We start from the raw sequence: 26,888 nt of genomic DNA, 5'->3' as shown, positions 1-26,888 counted from the left end.
GATGCAGTTCTAGATCACAGCATCCAGAAAACCAACCCCCAAATGGGACCAAAAAACCCCAGATAAATTCATCTTCCTTTGTTTTACACAGTAAAAGCTCATCTGGCAAACCCCCTTTATCAATGAAAGGGATATGCACAACAGTTGTTCCCCAAGGTTAGAATTATTTCCACGACCTGATAGTAAACAAAAGTGTTTGTACTCAATAAAACAGTGGGGATTTAAGTGGTTGCAAGTGAAAACAGACAGATCAAAGTAAGTTACTAAGTGAAAATGAATAGAAAACGCATAGCTAGTTCTAAATCACTACAAAACTTTATTGCATACAAATTCTTACCCTAGAGCTGTTCTTATTTCAGGCATAATCTTCAAGTCAGAGACAAACTCTTTTACTCTGACTTGGGGACCCAGCCCTCTTTGCATCCTTGTGTGCTGGGCCCTTCCCCAGGCTAACCACAGACCAAGGGCTGATAGCTTCCCATTACTTAAATAGACTCTTCCCCAAGGGTGAGAATCTTTTGTTTTACATTTCCCCCCTGCCTGTCTGTGAAAAAATACCAGGTCAAAATGGAATCCCAATACCATGTGTTCTAGTCACATGTTTTCCTAGGACCAACCACCTTCTGGACTTAAAGGATAAACAAAGCTGTTTACAAGTGGTTGAACTGATCACCAAGTCATTAAGGCTGGGGGGGAGGGGCACCAGTAATGGCTCTCATTAGCACATGTAAAACTACAAACAGTCTCATATTTCCTATTTCTAATTTCACATACAAGAATGATATATGCTCCAGAACAGATCCAGCAGCTTGTAACATTTAAAATTGATAGGTTACATGAGGTATTTTGTCTAAAGCATCTCAAAGTTAGGCATATTTATATTCATAAGCCAATTTTCATAAAGCATGGTGGGTGTCACACCAGTATTCTTAGTTTCTCTGCCTTGTACAGAACAATGTTCCCCTCATGTTTGCCATGGAGCTGATGTACCTGGGTTCGAATTCCTCCTAGAACCTTTCCTGCTGCCCAAGTTGGACTCCAGCAAACTCCTTTGGCTAGCAGCCCACTGTTAAAATGCTTTGTCCCATAACTGGCCTCAAAAGTGGGGCTCTTTGAAAAGCTCCCCACATACCACCAGCCTCATGAGGCATTTACACAAATAGTTATTGGATAGTTCCCCATCAAGTCTGGATGGAGCATATGGTTTCTGGATTGCTTCTGCCAGTCCTGATAGTAATTCCCAGGGCTTGAGGTCTTTCCCTGGATACAGCCCAATGTTCGGATGAGACTGTTCATTCCTACTTCGCACGCTCTGAGGCTATGTCTATAGTACAGGGCTTTATTGGAAAAAGGTACGCAAATTACGCTCTGCACAATTCCAGGATACCAAAAAACCCTAGACATAGCCTGAGTCTCACAAACGCAGGCAAGTGTGGACATTTTAGAGTTTAACATAAGCATATGGCTCAAGAATATTGCTGTCCTGACTAGCAGGAGAAAAGATACAACTGCTGATGTGTTTCATGGGGAGCTCTCAGGTGGAAGGATGATCGTTGGATTCAATGGAAGGAAAACAGGGAATGTGTAGGGGGTCTATTGGACATAAACTCTTATAGACCGTTCTGTATTCATCCTCATCTTTCAAAATGGTGCCCTGTTATTTAAAAGACTTTTCCTGCTCATCCTTTTGGAATTGCGGGGAGGGGGGGTTTCAGTGCTGAACTGGACATAGAAGTACTGTGTGTAATACCAGAGAGGAAGGAGAGCAGTGGATTGGGAAGGACCAATGCATTAATTTGAGAGCAAATGGATTTTTGGTGGCAGTTAAGAGGAGATACTATTTTAAAATTTTAATACACACAAGCAAGCCACTGGTTTAGCAAAGTACTTGAACAAGGGGGTAAATATGTTCACTTAAAGAGAAAACATACCCAAACCTTAGGGGAAAAAAGACTTCAAATCCTTTCTGGAGTTGTACTGTGATGAGAGTTAAGCAGGTGCTTAAGTATTTTGCTGAATCAGCACTATTGTGCCAAAATGGATTGTCCCAAATGCTGTTTCTGTGCTCCATTCTTCCCAAGACTGATGCCAGGCACTCTAGCAATCTCAGAAAAAGAAATGTCCTGGGGAAAGGGGTGAATTTGCTGGAGTAAGGTTTGGATTCTGAGGGAGGCTATAAAGAAAGTTAGATGTTTCAGAATTGCTACGTGGGTTGTTGGTGTCCGCGCACACAAATGAAATTGGGCTGTCAAATCAGTTTTAAAGCATCAAGGAGAGCAAATTAATCCTTAGATGTTTGTGCTAATTGTTGTAAGTATCTAGACTATCTAACAAGTACACCCCTTGTTCTGCAGAGGTGAAAGAAGAGCAGCTCAGATCCAAGGATGTAGTTTTCCCTAGTTGCTGGGCTAGATCAACCATTGCTCTGACCCAGTAGACTGGAGCCATTTTTATGTTTTAAAAAATCATGTCAGTCCTTAGTAACAAGAATTTACTATAGTGTTACCCTTTTGGCCCAAGTGCTTAGCCAACATGCAGGGTCTTGTGGGTTGTTTCTATGAAGAGGATAAATGGATGATGGATAAAGGTATCTCTTTGGGTCAATCCTGAGTATGTACAAAGAATGCATGCAAAGTCCTGTGTTTTGGGGAGTGACTCCTATTGTTTCAGCTATCTTTCTCCAAAAGGAGCTTGCTTGCTTCTTGTGTTTATCCTGTATGAAAGGCAGCTGTCACACCCACCAGCTTCCACAAGCTTTCCCCCAGCCTCCAGCACAACAATCTAAAAATGTAGCACATGCCAGCTGATTTGTTATGACTGTTTCCTCAGTGATGGGGAGAGACATCACTCATTTGTGAGAAAAGTTCCCTTTGCTTTCAGAAGTTAAATAGCAAAGGAGCTTGCCTTGAAAGAAGATCTGATGGAGCTGGTAAGTAGGGAACCATAACTCTCCTCAATCCTTCCCCACTGAACTTCTCTGTCTCCTGGACAAGTTAGGGGAAAAAACCTGAACTAGCAAGTGGATGGGCTTTGCTGGGAGGCAGGACCATGGGCCATATGGAAAGCAAGGAGCTGGAGAGAATCTGGGTGCAGAGTGGAATCTCATCAAACAGGCTGTGGCTGCCAGCTTTACAGCTGGGTGTCGTTCTGCACGGGGCAGCAGCAGAGGGCAGGGAGCCAGTGCAGAAAAGCCCAATGAGAGATGTGACTGGAGAGGACACCCCAGGTCCTGACTGGATTGGACTGCCCCTCGGGCCCAAAGACCACCCACTGTTTTTCATTTTGAAATGTAAGGGTACGTCTACACTGCGGGCTAACGTCGAGTTAAGATACTCACTCAACTTCAGCAATGTTAAGGTACTTTGACTTCAGCTATGTAATTAACTTGGCTTTTGGCGCTGTCTACACAGCAGGAAGTCAAAGGAAGAGCACTCTGACTTCCCTTACTCCTCGTGAAATGCGGGTTACCATAAGTCAGAGTAAGATGCCGTTATTTGAAACTCTGTTATTTTGAAATAAGTGTGCAGTGTAGACATAGCCTAACTGGGTAAGCCTCCTTGCTAAAGGAGTGTGGACTCTGTCCCCTTTTCTGCCAGCCCCAGTAAAATACTTTCACTCACCCATGGGGCTCAGGGATTATTGGGATCCAGCAGAGCTAGCACCTACCTGCCCAAGCTGTACACCTACACTGCATGCTTCAGCATGGCACTACATTTGGCATGCTGTGGGCACCCTAGTGGTTTCATGTACAGTACTAGGGCCCCAAGCAACCCCAGTTCTTACCAGAGATACACCCTAGACCAGTTGGGCCCTTACTGTAGAAAGAAGCCACCTTTCCTTATTAGAATCATTCTCACAATGCTGCCTAGGAAACTGGGCATGTAAGGCCCTACTTAACATTGTGGTGCAGGAGACCTCATTAGTATGCATGTGCCATTAGATTAGGTTTTTGCATTGGGAGGAGGAAAGCTTGGGAGAGACTGGAAACTCAGCATTTTACTGACCCTTTGGAGGGAAGGAAACCTGGGTGCTAGTCTCAACTCTGCCACTGACTCACTATGTGACCTTGGGCAAATCACTTACATCTGTTCATTGAGTCCCAAACTGTAAAATGGGCATGTTTATCCTATAGGATCATCCCCTACAGCCAATTCCTCTTATGGGGTGTTGGTGTGGAGTTATCCTCTCCTCCCTAGAGCTTTTTTGCAATTGATGAGGAAAGATGTAATATGAATCCATCTGGAAGTGGCCTAGCTGTGAAATATTTACGATGTAGGGTCAAAATCATGTAGAAATGCCATATGTGACTCGAACGGGTAAACAGTCTCCTATCACCTGGATTCAAAAGCATGTGCAAAGCAGTCTCAGGAGTGAGTCTACATGAGCATTTCAAGCCACCTTTGCACAGCACCCACTGACTAGGGGGCTGCTCCTTTTAATTGTTTGTGAGCACCTGGCCCAAAGTAGGAAGCATTGGCAGAAGTCGGCATTTGTCTTGCACTATGTGTTCATTGCCCTGCTGTTCAATGCACATGTAATATGACACCCAGCAGCGAAGCAAGTGAACTGGCTCTAGAAGTATGAACCTCTGCTGCTCGGTCTAAATACAATAAGTTCAAGCATCATAGCTGACTTAAATCTCTGAGGACCAGCCAGAAGAGGAACGGGGAAAGCCCCATTGTTACTGCCCATATGCATGGCCTAATTGGCTTTATTAGGAGAGGTCAGTCCTAATTCATATTTTCACTCTTCCCAATGACATTTTGTCCTAAACACACAGGGCATCAGTCAGGAAACCTGAGTGTGAGTCTCAACTCTGCCACTGACTCACTATGTAACCATGGGCAGATTACTTACATCTGACCATTAAGACCCAATCTGGAAAATGTGCATGTTTATCCTGTGGGCTCATCCCTGACAGCCAATTCCTCTTTGGGGCATTGGCGTAGGCATCATCTCCTCTTTCTTAGAGCTATTTGCGACTGATAGAGGAAAAGTGCACTATGAATCAAGTTAATTATGAATTAGATTAGTCTTGACTATCCTTGCCCAGTTCAAATGGGGCTTGTCTGATTAACAGTAAAACTACAAGTGCCCTGCTAGTGCAAGTCTGTGCTAAAAGCACTTACCTGTGCTTTGGCCATCACACTAGGGGATGAAACTTCCCTCCCCATTCCTTCCCCCAAGAGAGGGCAGGCTGCAGGTGATGATCCCCACCCAGGATAGGGAATACACTGTAGGGGGCCATGTCTTGCCTGGAGTTGTCCATAAAGGTAGAGCTCTGGGAACGCCCCACCAACCTCATCTCTGCACTGACACCCATCCCCATCTCTGTCCCCAGGAGCTGACCCGGAACCTGCTGCAGGACCCCCAAACCGCCAATGGTGTCATCCCCACCCATGTGAGGAAACTGGTTCAGGAACTACCAGCAGCAGGAGTGGGCAGCCTCAACCAAGAACAAGTGAGGGGACTAGCATAGGCTCCTGCCCTGGATGGGAGATGTCCATGAGATGCACACCAGTCTCGGTAGAGAGCACCGGACTGAGGGAGCAGAGCAGGGGCTCGGTAGGGGGCGCTAGGCCACAAGGAGGAGAGCAGGGGGCTTATTGGCGGTGCTAGGCTACAGGGAGCATGGCAGGTCTTGGTGGGGGGCACTAGGCTGCAGGGAGAAGCCCCAGGTGGGGCTGAAAGCTGCATTGAAACCAGCCGTGCAGTTTCACTGGTTTCCTTGTTCTGCCCATGCACAGCTGAGGGTTGGCAATGAGCTGACTTGAGTTCAGTGCTGGGCAGTAGGACCCTTTCATTTCTAGGAATAAAGGCTGCCAACTGGTATCTGGCTCTGAGCTGGGGGAGCCTGGTGTCTGGCAGCTCAATTGCTGGGCTGAGGCTCAGGATGCCTAGGTTCTAGTCCAGCCTCTGCCATTAATGGGGCTTCAATTTCTCTGGCTCTCTTACGATTTGCCCTCCTGGGCTCTAGAAGTATCCCTCATCCCAGCCAATGTGGCCACAGGCCAGGCCAGCATGGGCCTGAGTGCTGTCCCTTCCCTCCAGAGGCCATTTCATCTGTGCAGCCCTCCCAGCCTGCCAAAGGATCCTACTCCTGCCATCAGAGATGGTGCCAGAAGCTAATGAACAGTAGACACCAGGAACTGGCTGGGGGCAGGCAGGAGTCTGGGATCTCCCCTGAGCGGAAGAATGTGATCCAGACGGGTCCCTGAGCAGGGAGATGTGATTCCCACCTGCATGTGGGAGCTGGGTGGGTACAGACAGCAATGGAGTGCATCGTGGTGGAGCCCATGGACCCTGCATAGCCCTGCCCCAGCCTGCACAGGAGTGCAGCACAGTCTCCCCACCAAGCCCTACCTCCTTAAGCCCTGCCTCCTTTGGCTCTAGGGCTTCCAAGAATGGGATAGTGCTCCTAGAGCTGCCAGGCCATGGGCACTGCCCCTGAGGCAACAGGCCAGGGCCCTGGTGGATGCCAGGTTTGCAGCAAAGGCCAACAGATAGTTGGGGTAAGAGGGACAGCTCAGGGGGCTGAGATCCACTCAAAGTCCCATGTCCCAACACCATACACCAGGTAAATCTGCCCCCACCCCAGTGCAAGAAGCAGCTAGAGCTGCAGCCTCAGCACACAAGCCCAGGGCAGGCATCTGGGCAACAGGACAGTCAAGAGATTTAACAAGGAGCTTTGAAAGACCAGGGGGTGCTGGCTCCACCCCATTCCAGGGCAGGGTGGTCTAGGACTGAGGTGTGGGACCTTTCCTCTTTAGGGAGCACCAGTTCCCAAGTGGTGCCAGACCAGTGCATAGGGAATGGGACAGAGGGCTCTTCCCCTCCAGGGGGTGCTAGTTCTAGTCTGCAGCCACCCTGTGTAAGGCCTCTGCCCAGTTCAACACACAGCCCTGCCTGTAGGCATTAGTCTGCCCCCTTGCTGACAGCCCCAGCACTCAGGCTGGTCGGCTGACCTGGCCCCCTCGTGGGGGCGTAAGCGGTGCAGCGGCAGGGAGAGGATGTCGGGGGGCTCTTCAGGGCTCATCCAAGAATCAGAGTCCAGGTGAATCTGCAGCAGGTTTTAGCGTATAAGAGCATCCAGCCGAGAACACTGGGCCATTTCCCTCCAGTAGCTGAGAGCCGGGCCTTAGGAGTGCCCAGAGGGGCATAGGATCCAGTGGGTTAGAACAGCAGGGACTGAGGATTAGGCCCCTTCAACAGAGGCTCAGCTGATTTTGTTCATATTCCCAGAGCTGCTGAAGCCAGCAGGATAAGGACCTGGACTGTTTGGGACCATGCAGTGTCTGAGCAGGAATGGAGAAGCCCTGGGCTTTGACAGGGCTCAGCTGGGGCTTGACTCAGGGCCCTAACCTGCTTGTTCTGCCCCCTCCTCCCCCCCCCGCGCAGCCTGCACTCCAGGAAAGCAGGTCCTGGGCCCCACCATGCCAGCATGGACGTTCCAGATGCACCTGTGTCCTTCAGTGGCTCAATAAACACTAATGCTTCCAGCAGCTGCTGTTGGGTCACTTGTAATGTGCAGGCCAGCTCAGGGCTGGGTTAGCAGGGGGCTGCAGGCTGGCTGTAAGGGGCATCCACAGGGCTGCCCTGCCCTGCCCTATCAGTTGGCTCCATCTCCCTGGCTGCATTGTACTGCTTGGTCCACGCCTCCACCAGCATGGATCAGCTCATGGCTCCAGCACCCTCCGGCAAGGCACTTGGTTTCCAAGCAACTGATCCCATCTGCTCCTGCTAGAGTGGCTCCTGCTACCCCCAGGCCTGGGAGATGCCACCAGCTTTAAGACCCCGGATGGGCCTACCCCAGGTGGGTCAGCAATAGTCTCTGAAGCTCCTGCACAGAGCTGAAGACCAGCTGCTGCTGGGTGGGGCCTGGGAAGAGTTGATGCAGGATGCCCTCACCCGGTGCTGAGATGCAGTAGGGAGCTACCCAGGTGCACACATAGATCAGCAGAGCTGCACACCCTCCACCCCCGTCTGGGTTTATCTCCTCCAGCAGGGCCTGCACCCTCCTCACAGCCAGCCTCAACCTCTCCACCAGGGGGCAGCAGATGCCAATGCCCAGCAGGGCTCATCCCCCCTCCTCAGCAAGAGGTCATAGACAAACACAGCAGAGCTGTGCCCTCCAGCAGCGGGGACACAGAGCCCAGCTCATCCCCTCTGGACGCAGGCAGCACAGCCACACACACAGATTCTGCTGTGGGTTTGTGTCACTTTATTTTCTCTCACGCCAGCCAGGCCTGCCCGGGCATGCACAATTTAACCACCAGCCCCTTGGCACAGCCTCAGGCCCCAAGTCGTGGGGGAGGAGGGTGTTTCTAGGGCAAAATAGATATTTGAGGGGGAAGTTTGAGAGGAAATTAAACCATCTCACAACCGCACTCTTCCCTGGGGGGGGTCCCAGCGCATCAGGGACTTAGGAAAGTCCCAGTCACATCCAAGGGAAGCCCCACACCCTCCTGCACATCTGGCACACCTGGGGATGACTGCCCCCTGCCCTCAGCCCCTGTACCACCTGTGCACAGGTCTGGCAACGCCCCCACCCCAGCTCTGGGCTCAGTCTAACCTCACCAAGCTTCATTCCACCCACAGCAGCTGAGATCAGAATCCAGTCCTGACCCCATAGCCCTCAGTGGGTGACCGGATCGACCGCTCCGCAGCTGAGATCACATGCTGATTTTGCTTTTTCTGAGTTAACCAGAGCCTGCGTGCCATGAGCACTGGGGTTCCCCGGGAAGGGGGCACCTTTGCTCCCTGGGGGCAGCTTAGTTGCTTTTCTCCTCTCTCCGGGCACCCATGGTTCATTCAGGCTCCTGGATGTGCAATGAGTTCATAGAGGCGTCCCACCCGCTATGCCCGGGGTGCTCTGTGACGAGCACCCCTCCCCCCGGTGCATGATGAACACCGGAAAGTAGAGGGCATCATGGTAGCACGGTGGGCTCCCCAGGGGCCTTCTCTCTGCCCCTCCCCCACTCAGGCTGCGGAAGATGCTTCGGCCCAGTGAGAAGCGGCTGCGGCTGAAGGGCAGGCGGGCATAGAGGGCCCGGGTGCTGCAAGAGGGGAGGGAGTTGCTGCTCAGCGTGCGACGGCAGCGCTGCCAGCCCCGCAGGTAGGCACCGCCTGCCACGACAGGGTCCATCAGCATGGCCTCCGAGTAGCTGGGCACCAGCTGGCGGTTGGAGCAGATGTGCCACTCCAGCTCCGTCATGTCCACCGTGGCCACACGTGGGATAGGGCGCCCATAGCCAGGGGGCTCCAGGGGGCCGGGCCCATCCTCAGTACCGAAGAGCTTCTCCACGTGGTAGTGCACGTTGGCTGTGCGGTACCCCACCAGCACCCGCAGCGGCCAGGACAGAAGCGCCAGCGAGGCTGCCCAGAAGGACCAGTGCCGGGTGAACCAGGGAGGACGCCCTGGCTCAGGGAAGACCATCAGCTGCTCCTGGAAGTTGACATCCTCCAGCCGCATGCCCTCACGTGCCTCCAAGTAGTCGTCCAGCCCCTCATTCTGGCTGAAGAAACGTGCCCGCTGTGCCAGGTAGGCAGCCTCGGCCCGAGCGCTGGCAAAGCTGAAGCACTTGGTGAAGCGCAAGCGGGTGGCCGGATGCTCCGCCAGGCCCAGCAGCTCCTTGGAGACGTCGCGCACGCCGTGGGCCGTGTAGTCAAAGTGGCTCTCAGCCACATGGGTGTTGACACGCTCATGGTACACCTGCGTGGTGGTGTAGGCGTCGCCATTGCGATAGCGGGTCACCTGGCGCGTCCGGCGGATGTAGTGGTAACTCACCGCCTTCCACCAGACGCAAGGTGCTGCCTGCTGCATGTGCTGCACCAGTTGGTGCACGCTGGCAGTGCTGGCCCGGGGCTGGCGCTGGGCCTGGGCGAAGCGGTGCCAGCACTCTACCAGGTAGAGCAAGTAGAGCATGGCCAGGAAGGCCAGTGGGATGTACAGATAGCCATCTGAGCAGGGGCTGGCGTGGTAGACAGTGGAGGTTCCATGGGAGGCCCCGTCAAAGGCCAAGCGGGTGACAGTGGAGAGGTGGCACCAGGCCACGGCACCAAAGCAACCATACATCAACAAGGTGAGCAATAGGCACCGCCAGTGTGACTCACGCCACAGGGAACTGCTCAGGGACTGCTTGAGGGGGCGCTGCTGCTCCGGAGAGAGAGAAACACAGTTAGTGGGGAAAGGTCCAGGGTCCCATTCCCTGCCCCATGCCAGCCAGCCTGTCCCCTACCCCTGTGGCTGGATCAGAGCTGATGCTCCTCAAAGGGGAAAGGCCCCATGTCCCATTTTCCATCCTCCCAAGCCAGCCAGTCTCCCAGAGGCCAGGTCAGAGCTGCTGCCCCATCCAAGGGAAAGGTCCCGACCGTCCAAACGCCAAACATCCAACCGGCTGCCCCAGCCAGACAGCAGTAAGTCCGTGAGTAGTCAATTGGCTGCACTGCTGCTGGATGAAGTCACAGAACAACCCCGCTTCTGTGGCTCAGCACCAAGATCCCAGCCTGGAATCCCACCTGTGCCAGGCCTGGGCCACATGGACAACCTTGGCTGCAGCAAGCCAGGCTGGCTAAGGACAACAACAGCCTCAGTGTGACACAGAATCCAGCATCCCCCAGGAAGGGGATTCCCAGCCAGCTCCAGAGCGGATCCACCAGGCACGGGGCTGCATGGACAGCAAGACCCCTCTCCAGCACAGTTCCCAGCTCTGCTGCAGGGAGTATCTAACCTCCCCCCCCACACACACCTCACCAGCTTCTCATGGGCACCCGGCAAAGCGCCAAAACCAAATGGACTCCCGGGCGCTGGGCAGGGCTAAGGATGCAGATGCATCAACACCAATGAGCTCACTGGGGGATGAGAAGGCTCAGGAACAAAGTACCCAGCAAACCCTGCCCCCCTTCACAGAGCTGGATAGACAACCCAGGAGTCCTGGCCCCACCACTTTGACCCATTAGATCCCACCTTGAAAGGGAAATAGAGCCCAGTGGTGCTGGACCCCAGCTAACCTCCATCTCCCTAGAGCCCACTTGCCCAGACCCACAGCAGAACCCAAGTCCTGGCTCCTACCGCCTCCTGCTGCTCTAGCCTCCAGGCCTCCCCAGGAGTGGAGAACAGGGCCCAGGAATCTGGGCTGCCAGCCCCCCTCCCCTCTCGCCCCATTCTCTAACCACTGGACCCCCACAACCTCCAGCCCCGGACTGGAGAGAGGGGCCCACGGATCCGGTGGGGGAAGGGCTGGGATGGGCACAGCACAGAACCAGCCAAGCCAGGACTGACCCGCAGGCCTCCCCCCACCGGATCCGTGGGCCCATCTCTCCAGTCCAGCGGGCAGCGCTGGGAGATGGGGGGGGGAGGGCGAGCAAAACAATCGCTCTCTACCCCTCCTCACCCCTGTCCCGGGGGGATCCCAGCCCCAGCAAGGTCCCCCCGCTGCCATCCCTGCCCTTGTCCCGATCGCGCCCCTCACACACACACCCAGCCCCACTGAGCGACGCCGCCACCAGCCCCCGCCGCTCTGCTGCAATGCAGAGCTCGGCACCGGACCCGCCCTCCAGCGACGGGCCCGACAGCAGCCCGCTACCACCCACCCCCCGCCCAACGGGGCCCCCGGTCCCGCCTCAGCCGCGGAGATTCTGGCGCATCGCGCCCCGCACTGTAGCCAGTTACCGCAGTGCCGGGGGGCGGGGCAGGGGGATCCTGGGCGCCCCACACGCCCCAGCCCGGCCTATGCGCCCCGCCTCACGCCCACCCGCCGCAAACATGCCCCGCGCCCTGACCGACTGCCCGGGGGCCGAAGGCGACAGGAGAGCGCAGCGCGGCCCCCGCCTGCCACCCCCATCCCGGGGGGGGGAGTCCAGGATCGGGCCCAGCGCTCACCTCCTCCCGGTGCAGGTCCCCCGCGGGGGGCGGGCTGGGCAGCGCCCCCCCGCCGAGCATGGCTGCTTCTGGGGGCTGCGGCGGCCGGGATCGCGGGCACCATGGCGGGGTCAGCGACCCCCGGCCGGAGCGCGGAGCCGCCTCCCCGCCTGGTGCATCTTGCGAGCCCCGCTCCGAGTGCTCCGTGCGCCTGCTCCGCCTCCCCCGGCGGGGCCCTGCCCGCGGCGCCGGGGCCGCCTCCCGGAGCCTCTTTCCTGCCCCAGTGCCCGCTTGCCCTGCCCGCGCTGCGCCCTCTTCCGCGCCCCTACGCCTGGGCCCCCAGGCGCCCCGTCCCTGCCCCCACCCACCCTATACTGCCCCCAAGTGTCCCCCCTCCCTGCCACCCAACCCAGGGCCTCAGGTCCCCTGCACCTCTGGAGTCTCCTGGCCCTTCCCTGTGCCCCAGAAGCGTGGTGCTCCACCCACACCCACCTCAAAGGCACCCTGCCCTGGGAAACTTGTGCCCCCCCCCACAACCTGCTCCTGTGATCCCCCAAACCTCTGCTCCCTCATGTCTTCTGCGGTCTAGATGGCGTCAAATGATAGAAAAGCCTCTTCCAGAAAAGCAATCGGAAAAAGATACGCAAACTGGGGAGCACAATTTGCATGGCTTTTTCCCATAAAAGAGTGTAGTCTAGACCTAGCCTCAGTGGGTGAGCAGCAGAACTCCCTTGCCTCAGGATTTACCGGGGGTGGAGGGGGGTGACTCAAAAGGCCAAAGGGCCTTCTGATTCTCCATTCTGACTCCTGTATCATCCACACTGGGTATTTCCCAACAGGGCTTCCTGCACCCCACCCACAGCTGCTGGTAATGCAGGCCCTGAGCTTTTAGAAAGACCCCACATGATGGAGAACCCCTTCCCCTATCCCTAGAGCAGGTGCTCCAAATGTAAGTCCTCTCTCCCCATTGAACATGTGACCCTCAGTTCCATGCTGTGTCTGGTGTTGGTTCCCAGCCCTTGGCTCTAGCTCATCTTTTTACTGTGACATTGAGAACCCTCTGCTCCAAGAAATCTCATCCCCATGGAGATGCTGTGAGACTGGGATCTTGCCCCTCTCTGGGATAAACTAAATTGAGCTCCTTCTGCCTCTCTCTGGAAGGCAGGTTCTCCAGTCTCAGATCCTTCTTGTGGCTCTTCTCTGAGCTCCTCTAGATTTGTCACCAGCTTTTGGAAGTGTGGAACCTGGATGTGGATGCAGGATCCAGTCTTGGTCTCTCTCAGGGAAGGTAGGAGCTACTGACACAAAATGTGTGTATGGAGGGTGTGTGTGCTGTGGAATCCAGATGGGGCCCAATGGGCTCAGTCTCCCAGTGAGAGCTGAGATTTGGCTAGTTCCTGCAGGCTCTGTTTAAAAAAATGTATCTGATTATTATTCAGACACAAACTCTTCCCCAGCAAAAGCCCCATAGGTGGCTGCCTTGGGCCCCTCCTCTTCTCTGTGTATTTATTTTTCCATTTCCCCTGGCTAGAACAGCACAATTAAATCAGGATCCTTACACTAGCTGATGAGTGCACCTTCCTCAGAGTATTTTGTAAAGGAGGTGTGCACTCATATTCCTGATATTTTTCTGGTGGTGTAGGTGCACCTGATGGAAATGTGGAACATATATTACATTAGTAGATATGCACATGAACAATCCTTTGATGGTATCACCGCTGTGGTTAGGTCCATGATATTGATAGCATCACTAGGATAGGCCATCGTGCCAATAATGCCCCTCTCCCATGTACATCGGACAAACCAGACCGTCTCTACGCAAAAGAATAAATGGATACAAATCAGATTACAAATGGCAACATCCAAAAGCCAGTGGGGGCATGTCTAGACTACCCTCAAATTTGGTGTGAATTTGCATATCGTCTTCCAATTCCTTTTTCGGAAGAGGTTTTTCAGGAAAAGCAGGCTAGAAAGGGGGTTTTCACGCACCCCCCCCCTTTTTTAAATAACCTTTATTCCTCCAAAATGAGGTTTATAGGGTTCTTTCGAAAAAGGGGGGGGTTGCATGAAAAAACCCATCTAGACTGCTTTTTTTTTTTTTTTCAAAAAAACCTCTTCTCAAAAAGGGATCCAAAGAAGACATGCAAATTTGCACCGAATTTGCATATCTACTTTTGGAAGCCAAGGGTAGTCTAGACGTGCTCTGGGGGAGCACTTTAACCTACCCTGGGCACACAGTTTTGGACTAGCAAGCTGCGGTTAAACAGAAAAACTTCAAAAATAGACTGCAGAGAGAAATTGCTGAGCTGGAATTCATATGCAAACTTTGACTCCCTGAGCCAAGGTCTACATAAACTCATGGAGTGGTTCTCGCATTACAATAGGTAATTTCCCATTCAGGTACTCTTGCCTTCCCACTGCTGTTGGAGATGAGTCACATCCATTCTGGTTTATTAGCACTCATGTTGCACTCCCATCTCTAGCCTTCCTCCCCTCCCCCCCCCCCTTTCTTTTTCTCTTGAGCATCTGAGGAAGTGAGTTGTAGCTCAATAAGTTTATGCTCTAATCAATGCCCTAGTAAATATATTACTATTTAAAGTACCACCAGACTCCTTGTTGTTTTTGCTGAAACAGGCCAACATGACTACTTCCCTGAATCCAGAAACATAACTCAGTACTCAAACCAATGACCTGTGAATAGTCTTGTATTTCCTGTTAGCCTGGATTGTGATTGGTCATGCCAGGACATACAGTTTGGCCAGTGATGCTGGAACCTGTTTTGGATCTGGTACTTTTCCACTCATGGGAGAAAAGTTTGAACTGAACACAAAGAATTGCTGCTTGGGCAAAAGGGATATTAAGGTAGGAAAACAAACAATAGAGGCAGTTATCAGATCTCTCTTGCCACCCAAGATACTTGCTGGAAACATCTGAGACTGAATAGGGAGAAGGATCAGGCCCAAGCTAGGAGGATGCCTGGCTTGTGAAAAAGATAATTAGAACTATTGTTAAGCTGTCATGTTTTGTTTAGTAACTTACTTTGATCAGTCTCTTATCATTTGCAACCACTTTCTACTGGTGGTGCACATCCACACATGCCTCAGTGCACATAACAAACTTTATTCCACATATGGATGGACAAAATTACAGAGAACATTGGTCAGGACTCTAAAGTGGGTTGTTACTTCTTTTAATGGGGTCACCAGAGCTGACATCAGACATGCTGGAATCTGGGACCCACGGCCTGGGGCCAAAGTGGAAGCCCCAGAGATTCAGTCCAGGGCAGTCAAGCTCAGGAATCAGCATCAGCCCTGAGTAGGCTCAGGTTAGCAGCTTAGACTTTGCTTCCCCCCCCCCCTTCCGCCGGCGGGGATTGGATAGACTCTGGGGTCGTGCTGGGATTTTTGCTGTGGGAAGCGGGTTAGGATGCAATGAGGTCTGAGAAGCTCTGCTCTGACATGTAGCTGCCGGGAGCCGCTAACCGCGGTACGGAGCACGACTCTAGTCTGCAGCTCCCCGGCGGAGCGCCTCCCCCGCCCACGCCACTTGCTCCTTCGCACCTGCCCGCTCCCTTCCTCCTGGCCTGGAGAACTTCATCGGCAAGAAATACGCATGCGCTCCTCACGACTGCCGCTCATCCCGCCTTCCGACTTTCCATTGGACCAATTGCGTCTGGATCGATCTCCCCTGGCCCAATCAGCGTGACGTGTTGGCCAACCACGTGAGCAGGCGGCCAATCGGAGCTGGGGAGGGCGTGTGGCTGGAGACGTGGCCGCTGCCGGGTGCCCCGGGGTCTGCGCCTGGGCGCCCGCCGCGATCGAGGGGCCAGTGAACGCGCCCGCGGCTCATTGTCGTTCCTAGGCAGCGAGGCGCGCGGGGCCGGGCGCGCGCTGCGCCCGCCATGGCCTATCCCCAGGGCTACGGGGGCCAAGGTGAGTGCGGGGCCCGTTCGCCCCACGTCCCGCGCTGGCCCCGGCCTCGGGCTCCCGCAGCTTGGCAGGGGGCTGCACCCCCCCCCCCGCCGGCCTGGCTTGTCCCTGCTCGTCCCGCCCCCCTGCTCTCGGGGGGCTCGGCGTGGTTGTGGGGCAGCGCCTGTCGTAGCGGGGCTCGCCCCCCCCCTCGCACCATCCTGGCACGAGCTGGGGAAGGGAGCGCGGGGCCCGGCAGGAGTTACTGTAAGGCGCCCCCGCCCCAAGCCGGGAAGAAAAGAGCCGCCTCAATTCCCACTTGCTCCCCATTCTCCTAGTTGCTCCTCTCCAGAGCGCCGGTGAGTGAGTCGCCTCTTGCCGTGCTCTTGGGTAAGTTAAACAGCAGGGCTGTGTCTAGACTGGCACGATTTTCCGCAAATGCTTTTAACTGAAAAGTTTTCCATTAAAAGCATTTTCGGAAAAGAGCGTCTAGATTGGCAGGACGCTTTTCTGCAAAAGCACTTTTTGTGGAAAAGCGTCCGTGGCCAATCTAGACACGTTTTTCCACAAAAAAAGCCCTGCTCACCATTTTTGCGATCGGGGCTTTTTTGCGAAAAAGAAATCTCTGCTGTCTACACTGGCCCTTTTGCGCAAAAGTCTTTTGGAAAAAGACTTTTGCCCGAACGGGAGCTGCATAGTTTTTCTGCAAAAGCACGGACAATCTTACATGAGATCATCAGTGCTTTTGTGGAAATTAAAGTGGCCAATGTAGACAGCTGGCAAGTTTTTCTGCAAAAGCAGATGATTTTGCAGAAAAACTTGCCAGTCTAGACACAGCCCTGGAGGGAGCGCGGAGGCTGTCTACACTGAGCAGCACAGCGTGTGGCTAAGGCCTTGCCGGGATAAGGTACCTAGCCTAAAGCCACCCCCAGCAAGGGGCAGGAGCTTTGTCAGCAGGAGATGCCCTCCCAACAACAAAGTGGTGTCCATACCGGTGTGTTCTGTCATTACATTTTTGTTGTCAGTCAGGAGGGTATTTTCTCGCACCCTGATAAGTTTTAATCATAAAAGTAGACACAACCTTATTCTCCAGCCCTCAAGTCACTTTGATGGCTCCTCCTTTCCACATCCACTTTTTTTTCAACCTGTTGCCCCAGAACTGCATGCACTGTTCCAGTAAAGATCTCCCCAGTGCTTCATGCTCCTACTTACATCCTCCCTGGTTATGGATTGGGTCAGTGGTTCCCAACCTTTTTTATACCACAGACTGGCAAACCCATTCACAAACCTTTGGTGGACTGGTAGCATTTGTTTTGGTTACTTGCATTTTCATCATGGTAATTAATGTTAAGAGGTCATGTGTTCTTTTACATCGCATCTGTACCCACACAATACATGATGTTGAAATAGATCAAAGTTTGCAGAGATCTACAACGCTAAAAAAATTCTGTTACAAGAATCCTGTCCTTTCTTCTCTTGAGCCATTAACTCCTATGTAAATTTGTCTGAAATTTAATCATGCAAATGTCGTGAGCTAGGGCTTTTGTTCTGCCTGCAACCCAGAGGGAAACAAGTTAGACCAGTGTTTCTGAAAGTGTACTGTGGAAACACTTTCAGAAACACATTAACTGACCACCCTGGTTTGTTTATGTACCGCAGTCATGGCTGCAAAGGACAAAACGGAGCCAATGGGGGCCATGACATAAACAAACCAGGGCAGCCAGTTAATGTGTTTCTGAAAGTGTTTCCACAGTACACTTTCAGAAACACTGAGTTAGACAACCCAAACTCCTCTCTGTCCCCACCTAACTGCACTAGTCCTCATCCCTGGAGAGAGGGAAAGGCGGACATCTAGCTCCCCCCCAGCCTGCACGCCCCACACATGAACTGAGCAGAGCAGCTCCAGTCTACCTGGCATCCCTCGGGAAGTCAGGAGCAGCTGCAGTATGAGAAGCCAGAATGTTCCAACCCGCCTCCATGACCGGAACGCACATGGGGCAGGCGGAAAGGTCTCGCATTTCCGCTGGGGGCCTCTGTCAGCAGCCAGGGTCCCTTGACAGTCCCTCCGTGGCTCCCCCAGCAACAGTTGAGTCCGTCCCACGCAGAGGAGCCAGAATAAACAATCGGCCGCAGGGGCAGAGCCAGGGCAGCTAGTGCTCTGCAGGGCAGGTGAGGCACTGCAAGCTGGCCTCCTCACTCCCCCTGGCAGCCCCTGCCCCTTGCTGAGCTGGGCAAAGGGCTTGGCACCCCTGTCAGGCTGTGGGAGAGACCAGCACAGGAACCAATGGTACAGGCCTGTCAAGCCAAGGGCGCGTCCTGGCACTATGCCGCAGCCCAGCAACCAATGATTCACAGCCTGGCACTGGTCTGCAGACCAGCGATTGGGAACCACTGGATTGGGTGACTCCAGGGGTCACCTTAGTCCTTTTTGTCACAGCATTGTACTGGGAGGTTGTGGTTAGTTGCTTGTCCACTATGACCCCTGGATCCTGCTCTCCAGGGATAGTCTCAACTCAGGGCCTGACCCCAGCCAGCGTTCCTAGATTGGTGACTGAACATTTGGCTGTATTAAAATATATTGTGTCTGAATGGGCTCTGGCCCCCTCCCCCCCCCACCCAATTCAGATCGCTTTCTACGACAGCCCTGCCCCAGCCATTGCTTACCAACCTGCATGTCATCTGCACATTTAATCAATGTTGATTTCATATGTATTGCAGGCTCCAAGCACCGAGGCCGGGGCCCCCTGGTTCCTCCTGCCCCAGACCCCCACCAGCTCTTCGACGACACCAGTGCTGGCTTCCTGCATTCACAAGGGGCCCCTGCCTCGGGAATCGATATGGGCTTCAATACCCTTCTGACTGACCCAGTGGCCAATGTGGCCGTGGCCTATGGGTCCTCCATCGCCAGCCAGGGAAAGGACATTGTCCACAAGGAGGTGGGGAGGATTAGGACCTCTGTACTCCACTGGGTTAGAATTGGGGAGGGGAGGCAGATTGGGGGTGATGAATGCTCTACAGCTCCTGGAGTCTCCATACCCTGTGCCCTAATAGTGGGGAAAACCTTCTCTGGCAGTACGCCGCTGCAGGGTAGAGGAAACTTGAGTCTTCATGACTCCCTCAAAAGGGAAGCACAGTCAGCTAGTTACAGTGGGCAGTCTGTGAGTCAGGACTGCTAGGCTGTAGAAGGGAAGGGGACACTGGGTGCCAGGACTCCTTGTTTCCCTCCCTGTCTCTTTGCCTCAGTTTCTTCTCTATAATTGGATCTGGCTCCCACAGGAGAATGGGGAGGTCACTGATTGACTAGTGATAGGCGTTGTCCTGTCAGTATGCACCCCTCAATTCAGTAACCCTCTGTCACACACATCCCATTTTACCCAGTGCAGTAACCCCCTATTGCAGCCTGCTGTGATAGCCCTGCCATTAACCAGTATGATAGCCCTCTACAGTGCAACCACCTGCTCTTCCTGACACAATAGCTCCCGTGACCTCTTTCCAGTGTTATAACCTCATCATTCTGCCTGCACAGATCCACAGGTTCATGTCTGTGAACAAACTCAAGTATTTCTTCGCTGTGGACACTGCCTATGTGACCAAGAAGCTGGCACTGCTACTCTTCCCCTATGCACACCAGGTACAGGGAGTCCTTGCTGCACACCTAGATGCACAAGCTATGGGGTCTTGGAGCTGGCTGTGGGGTTGAGAGTCATGACCTCTGAGTTCTGAGAGTGGCGTGGGATCTAATGGGATATAGGGGAGGGGTGTGAGAGCCAGGACTTGTGGACTCTGTTTGCTGTTCTGGGAGGCAATTATGGTTTAGTGGGCTAGTGCAGGGTGGAGGTGGGAAGGGGGTGCCAGGGCAGCCAGAGCTCTGGCTTCTGCCATTGGCATAGCTCCATGATGACGCTCTTGTCTGTGCTTCAATTTCACCTGTTTCACAGATAAGAATCTGCCAGGCTTGGTCTCAGTATCCAATGTCAGGGGTAGCTATATTAGTCTGTATCTGCAAAAACACTGAGGAGTCCGGTGGAACCTTAAGCACTAACAGATTTATTAGGGCATAGTCTTTAAGGTGCCACAGGACTTCTTGTTGTTTTTTTGCAGTATCCAATCACTCTCCCTTCTCTTTAGAACTGGGAGGTTCGGTATAGCAGGGACATACCCCTCACCCCCCGGCAGGACATCAACGCACCCGACCTGTATATTCCCAGTGAGTATGATCAAGCAGAGGGGTCTGCAAATAGTGATGGGGAGGGGCCTTGTCTCCTAGTCCAGGTTAGTCAAGTCTGATGCCCTCCACTCTGACAACCCATCCACTCATAGCTCCAGAGGCCAGAGCCAATGACCCTTCTCTTAGGACTGGTAGCTAGAGTCTAAGGACCCCCTCTTTCTGTCTGTATCTGGTGTCGGCGAGAGCAGTTGGTGTGAGACAGACAGAGAGGATGTGTTGGGGAAGAATGGATGCAGGGGTGAGTGAATGGGAATGTCCGGGTGTTGGTGGATGGACAGACTGCTCGGTCAGTTAAGCCAGGGGTTCTCAAACTGGGTGTCACAAGCTGTCAGCTTCTACCTCAACCATGCTTCATCTCCAGCATTTACAATAGCGTTAAATATAAAAACGTGTTTTTAATGTCTGACTGGGACACACTCTGGGATCTGCAGTGTGAAAAGGGTCATTAGTGCAAAAGTGTGTGAACCCCTGATTTAGGCAGGCAGGCAGACATGGCTAGCCCTGCTCCCAGGAGGTTGATCCCCACCCCTCATGTTCTCTGCCCTGTCTATGGGCCATGTCTCTCCCTCAGCAGAAGCTCTAGCTCACACGTCAACTATGTGTGTGTTTCAGGCATGGCTTTTATCACCTACATTCTCTTGGCCGGCATGGCCCTTGGTCTGCAGCAAAGGTGAGTCCTGCTTCCCTGTACCCCCAACCTCTGAGGCCACCTTTCCCCCTTAGGCTTTGTCAGAGATGCTCTGCCCTCGCAGGCAGCACTCACCCCAATGCCCTAGCACGGTGGGTCCTTTCTCCCAGTGATTCCCAGGTGTGGAGTGTCCTCTGGTGTTTTTGCCAAAAGCTGAAGAGTGAACCCGGTGTCCTCCTCGCCAAGTTCCAGGTTGGGTGATTCCCACCTCTCTCTAATTCCCTGCTACTGCTCCTGTCAGTTGCAGGAGTCTCCCTCACTTCCTCTCTCCAACTTGGGGATATCTTTGCTATGTGCTGGTAAACAGCCCCCGTGCCCCATTCCAGAGATGGCTGTATCTCAGCCACCAGGCAAGGGATCCCTGTATAAATAGCACCTGTACCTCATCCCAGAGGCAGAAGTTAAGGCTGGTTTGCTATCATGGTTCCTTGGCAGGTTCTCTCCGGAGGTGCTAGGCATGTGTGCCAGTACTGCCTTTGTGTGGGTTGTTATTGAAGTCCTCGCCCTGCTGCTCAGTCTGTACCTAGTGACGGTGCAGAGCGACCTCACGCCCTTCGACATTCTGGCCTACAGTGGATACAAATACGTGGGGTGAGTCTGCACGCAGGGCTGGATGGCGTGGAGGGCTGGATGGCGTGCTGGAGGGGGAGGGAAAATCTGGGGAGCCCTCCTCATTGCCTTCCCCTAATTTCTGTCTCCTCCAGGATGATCCTGGCTGTTCTGGGGGGACTGCTCTTTGGCAGTGATGGGTATTACGTGGCCTTTGCCTGGACATCCTGTGCCCTCATGTACTTCCTGGTGAGTGCAGGGCCCTAAAGGGGCACCTATAATTTTTGTAAGCCCTAGGAACAGCCCCTATATAGATAGAGCCCTGACACCGAGGAATGGGAGTCACCCCTCTACACTAGCTATAGCCTCTGTAAGATCACAGAGGGGAGGTGCTTGGGAATGCAACTAGAGGAAGAGTCTCAGAAGTGAGTGAGGCTCTGGTCCCTTCAAGGCCATCCCATGGGCTCATCTCCCAGTCCCAAGGAGGTGGGATCTGCCAATCCTAGCTGCAGGGTAGTGGGGACAGTAGGTCTTTGAAAGTGGGGCATCAGTCTGAGGGTATCGTAAGACTTGATAATGGCTCCTTCAGCGACTGTCGCTGCAATGTAGAACTGACCCCATGCAGGCAGTGCAGTCCCCACAATCCTGGAGGTGGGGGCTGGGCATGGGGCTGTATGAGGCGAGGGAGTAGGGATTGGTGGCTATCAATTCATCCCCCTGGTCTAATGGTGTCTTCCCACAGGTGAGGTGGGGACAGGGAGAGGAGACAGGGCAGGTAGGTTACCAGATCAGACTTCCCCCTAAATCTAATGTTGTCTTCCCCCAGGCACGCTCCCTGCGAATGAAGCTGCACCCATCACTGGCACCAGATGGGATGGGGCATCCCAGGGGCAGTGGGCGTGGTCAGACCTATGTCACCCTGGGGGCTGCTGCCTGCCAGCCACTCATCGTCTACTGGCTCACCTTCCACCTGGTCCGTTGAGATGGGGGGCAGTGCGGTGCCCGGGGGGCAGTCCGTCCTGGACTCATGGACTCCTGGGACCTCCCCAGACATACAGGCACCCAGGACTCTATCCTCCAATGCATGGCCACCTGGGACCACACACATCTCTGAAGCCTGGACAACTTGGGGGTTGGCATCCAAAACTCCAGGGTTCTGTCCCCAGCTGGCTGGGTAACCTGAGGTGCATCCATTCCCCCTATGCCTTAGTTTCACCCTCACTGTGAAGGAAGTATGATAACACTAACCAGCTCTCTGGGACTTACCCAGCCACATCACCTCAGGCGCAGTGCCCTCCCCTCCCCGCTCCCTTGTACTGTTGGGTATCTGGTCCCCTCAAAAATCAGTGTTTCCCACAGATCAGTGTTTTCCTGGAAAACTCTTATTGAAACCCAGGTCTGGGGGAGCAGGGAATAAACAATCCTGACTAGCCCACGGTGTGTGTGTCAGTGCTGGACCCACTGTGCTAGGGGGAGCTGTACAGCAGGGAGTGTGAGTAGGGGGCACTTTGCCCTTGCAGCCCTGATCCCAGTGCCCAGGCATGGTACTAGAGCAGGCTGTGCAGCAAGAAGCAGGATGAGGGCGCAGGGAAACATTCTACCCTTGCAAGCATTGTTGACACCCTTACACATGGTACTAGCAGTTCCCCTCAATCCCAACCTGAAGCCACTATGCAGTTAGTCCCATTTGTAGAACCATAGATTATAAATCACAGAAGCAAAGACATGTAGGGCCAGAAGAGACACCTAGACCAGCCTGCTGATTTGAGGCAGGACTGAACACACCAGGGATCATTGGGATATCTGCTCTGACCTCCTGTATGACACAGGCCATAGGACTGCCCTGAATTAATTCCTGTGTCAGCTAGAGCAGATACTTTGGAACAAATCCAATCTTGATTTTAAAATTGCCAGTGATGAAGAATCTGCCACAATCCTTAGGACATTGTTCCATAGTTAATTATTAAATTGTTAAAAATGTGTCTGAATTTGTTTAACTTCCTGCCATTAGCTGGAGTTAGATCTTTGTCTGATGAGCCCTCTGTTATCCAAGTGCTGTTCCCCATGTAGGTACTTCTAGAGTGCGACCAAGTCATGCGTTCTCTTTGTTAAACTAAATAGATCAGGCCTCTGGAGTCTCTCACTATGAGGTCCTCTAAGCCTTTAATTATTCCCGTGCCTTTTCTTTCTGAGCCCTCCAATTTATCAGCATCCCTCTTGCATTGTGGCCACCAGAACTGAACACAGGATTCCAGCAGCATTCGCATAAGTGCCATGTACAGAGGTAACAGAATGTGCCTTCTTCCATTCAAGCTTCCTGTTTATACATCCTAGATTTGCATTTTGCCATATTAAATTACATATTGTTTCAACCCAGTTTACCAGGTTGTTGCGTATCACTGACCTGTCCTCCAGATTATTCACTGTTCCTCCCATCTTTGTGTCAGATTTCTTCCGTGTCATTAAAAATATTACACAGGATAGGGCCAAGAACCAAGCACTATAGGCTCCTAGTAGAAATATATGTACCCAGTGATGATTTTCTGTTTACAAGTACAGTGTGAGATCAATAAGCCAATTTTTAATCCAGTTAATCATGTGTGCTGTGGTGATTTAATATTGATCTGATTTCTTAAGATGTCCTGGCACACCAAGGCAAGTGCCATACAAAAATCTAAGTGTACAATATCAGTACTAATCTTTGACAACAACAAAAATACCAAGTTAGTTTGACAGGCTCTATTTTCCATAAGCCCATGTTGTTTGGCTTTAATTCTATCAGACTGCTTTCATTCTTTTATTAATTGAATGTATTGTGTCAGTCATTCCATTATTGTGCTCTGGAGTGATGGAGGTGGGAGGTTCATTAGGATTTGGTGCAGGGCTGAGTGTGTGGCTGCATGGGGATTTGAACCCAAGTGGGGGGGCGAGTACAGGCAAGCCCCGCTCCCTGCAGCGTTTAAAGTAGCCTGAGAAAGGAGTGCGGGAGGAGAGATTTCATCTATAATTTTTCACAGCTATTAAAGTGACTTCACAGCTGCCTGCCCCTCCACTCATTCCCTTATTAACTCTACCCCTGCCCTCCTCCCCCACTTCCCACTGCTGCTTTGGGAACGAGCTCTGCAGCAGTTCAGATTGGTTGCTTGCATCACCTCTTGGGGTATAAGCAGCCAATCAGAGGGCGGTGTTCCTAGGCTGGGCTCAAGCTACCAGTGAGAGTGGCAGAAGTTGTATTTGCTGCAGGGTCTGTGCCCTTTTGCCCAGCACCTTAACCCTTGTCTCCATGGCAGTGCAGGTCTGGCTCATCCTGCCTTCCAGGTGGCTGACCTTGTCATTCTGCCTCTTGCCACCAGGTGTCAGTGCAAGACCCAAGCACACAGGGCCCTTTGCTCGGGGGAGCAAATGGAGGCAGATGCTATTGGATCCCCACAATCTTTCTCTGCAGGTGCCCCCAGTTAAAAGGGTTGAGGAACAATTTGTAAGAGGGGGTGTGGCCGAGAGCCATTAAGCCAAACTGTAACCCCTAAATATGATGGACCACTTTAAGATGGCACCCAGTTGTGAGCCAGGGACCTTCATGTGGCCCAGAGCAGCTATAGGTCGCCCTCCATCTCTGCCAGTGGCCCTCAGTCTTGATCCACAGCTCCCTACTAGCCTAGCCTTGGGCGCCCCTTTCCTTCTCAGTTTCTGTTAAGACAAGTGCGTCATCACCCTGCAACCATGCCCCCCAGAGCAATTAATGCTGTAATTTGACTTCTGCTGTTCCTCCTTTCCCCATCATACCCTTTCACAATGAATCTAGCACCTCAGCATGGCTGGGTGAAGGTAAATGAGACAAATAAGTGCTCTTCCTCCTCCAGAACTATTCCCCCCTCCTCCAGCTCTGACCAACTCCCACCCTCCACTCACCCTACTTCTGGAAGATTTGGAGGGTGCTGATTCTTCCAAATAAGCCAAGATCTTGGGAGTGGGGATGATTGTGGTGTGAGCTTCTCATCTTCAGGGAGGTGAGACTGACCCCACCACTCTGACCCCCCTCACTGCCACTGCTCCTCCCGCAGCAAGGACTAAAACCCAGAATGCCTGACACCCAACCAGGCCCCACCTCCCACCACGGGACACTCCCTCCCCAGCTGGGAACAGACGCCTCACAGGCCTGGCTTCCTGCTCCCCGCCATACCTTGCACAAGCACCGTCATTCACGCCTGTGCCCAGAAGCCAGCCCCACCTCCTCTGGCAGGGATATGACCGTATGTGCCATGCCCTGTCTCCCTCCCCCCCCCCCCCCGACTTGTTGGTCTGTTTCCCCTGCCCTGGGGCAGGATTGGCTATGCTGCCCCCAATGGGTAGGACACAACCACACACTCTTGCTCCTCCAGCCCAGTCTAGGCATGCATACATTAACTGTCCTTTGTTTAATGGGGAAATGGAGCGAATTGAGGACAAACTCACTAGCATTGGGGGAGGGCTCCAGTGGGCATGGGGGCCTGACAGCAGCCCCAGGGCAGGCAGCTGGGGTTCTGTGGCTGGAGATGGGGCCAGCTGTGGATTGAGGGGGGTGTCAGGTGGCAACTCACCTAAGCAGATTAAATCTGTCAGTACCACAACTCATGGATAATGTGCTGAAGCAAATGGAGGGTAGTGAGCAATGGCCTTTACATAACAGCTCCCAACCTGCGGAGGCTGGGCTCCTACCACTGCAGCTACACCCCAAAAGGCTGATTGGGCATGTCACAGCGCCAGTCAGGGGGAAATCCATATAAACAGTCCTGGCACTCCACTCCAGAGACAGCTGCCGTGCCCTGCTAGGCACAGGAATCCCTGTATAAACAGCCTCCATGCCCCACCCCAGAGCCAGCTGCCACTCAGCGCCAGGCACGGTATCCCTACATTCACGGCTGTGCTGGATCGCGTTCCCAGCAGATCAAAGCCTGGGGGAGGTAGCACTTGGCCAGGAGAGGGTTCTCACGCGTGTTCACATTCGCTCCCTAGCAGCATAGTGACAAATTTGATCTGAGACAGGAATTTCCCTGATGAAAAATGTTGGAGAAATGGCCCAGAAAACAGCAGCTGCTGATTATTCTCTAGCGCTTCAAAGCACTTTGCAGCCATACAGCTGCCCCAGGAGAGAATTTTACTGATCTCAAAACAGAGGGGAAACGTTAGCGAAGCAGAGCGGACCCAGGAAAGCCTGCCTAACACCCCCCCCTCTCTTTCCCCCCACTCACGGCATCTCTGATCCCACTCTGCTCTCAGTGACATGACTGAGTCCTCACAAGTTTCCCCCTCTGCCCTGCCCTGACTCGACCCCAACCCCAACCTCCCTCATGCCCCTTTGTCCTGCTGCGGAAAGCACCCCAGGCCAGATTCCAATAATGGGGCTAGCCCATACCCTGGATGGAGCGGTGGGGGGGGGGGGAGGTGTGAGTGTGAGAGAGAGTGATGCAGGCTTTGTGTGAGACTAGTGCACGGGGGGACTTGTGGGTGTAGGGGTTTGGCCTGGCCAGAAGGGCTGCCAATCTGAGACGTGTGTGCGTGGTGCTCCAGGGCTATGCACAGCCACCAGCAGTACCCAGCCCTGGGCTGAGGGCACACATCCCATCCTGGCAGTATGGGGGAGGGGGCCTGTGGTTAGAGGGTTTAGAAGGGCCACAT

The 26,888-nt window shown here is 53.5% G+C and overlaps 2 protein-coding genes across 2 annotated transcripts; one reads left to right on the top strand and one right to left on the bottom strand.

The window, feature by feature from the left end:
- Window positions 1-8,204: 8,204 nt before the first annotated feature.
- On the bottom strand, window positions 8,205-12,163 carry TMEM151A (transmembrane protein 151A). Its single transcript, XM_075938952.2, has 2 exons — window positions 11,882-12,163; window positions 8,205-10,153 (listed from the first exon to the last, which is right to left on the bottom strand). Exons 1-2 carry the CDS (start codon window positions 11,939-11,941, stop codon window positions 8,837-8,839), a joined length of 1,377 nt encoding a protein of 458 aa, XP_075795067.1. The 5' UTR covers window positions 11,942-12,163; the 3' UTR covers window positions 8,205-8,836.
- Window positions 12,164-15,597: 3,434 nt separating this feature from the next.
- On the top strand, window positions 15,598-23,609 carry YIF1A (Yip1 interacting factor homolog A, membrane trafficking protein). Its single transcript, XM_075938953.2, has 8 exons — window positions 15,598-15,792; window positions 18,487-18,704; window positions 19,295-19,399; window positions 19,897-19,975; window positions 20,609-20,666; window positions 21,120-21,275; window positions 21,389-21,482; window positions 22,060-23,609. The coding sequence occupies exons 1-8, from the start codon at window positions 15,762-15,764 to the stop codon at window positions 22,213-22,215; spliced, it is 897 nt and encodes a 298-aa protein (XP_075795068.2). The 5' UTR covers window positions 15,598-15,761; the 3' UTR covers window positions 22,216-23,609.
- The last annotated feature ends 3,279 nt before the right edge of the window (window positions 23,610-26,888 follow it).

The sequence above is a fragment of the Pelodiscus sinensis genome, chromosome 11, assembly GCF_052426305.1.
Source record: "Pelodiscus sinensis isolate ZL-2025 chromosome 11, ASM5242630v1, whole genome shotgun sequence".
Taxonomy (NCBI): Eukaryota; Metazoa; Chordata; order Testudines; family Trionychidae; genus Pelodiscus; species Pelodiscus sinensis.
This window is presented reverse-complemented; position numbering and strand designations above follow the sequence as displayed.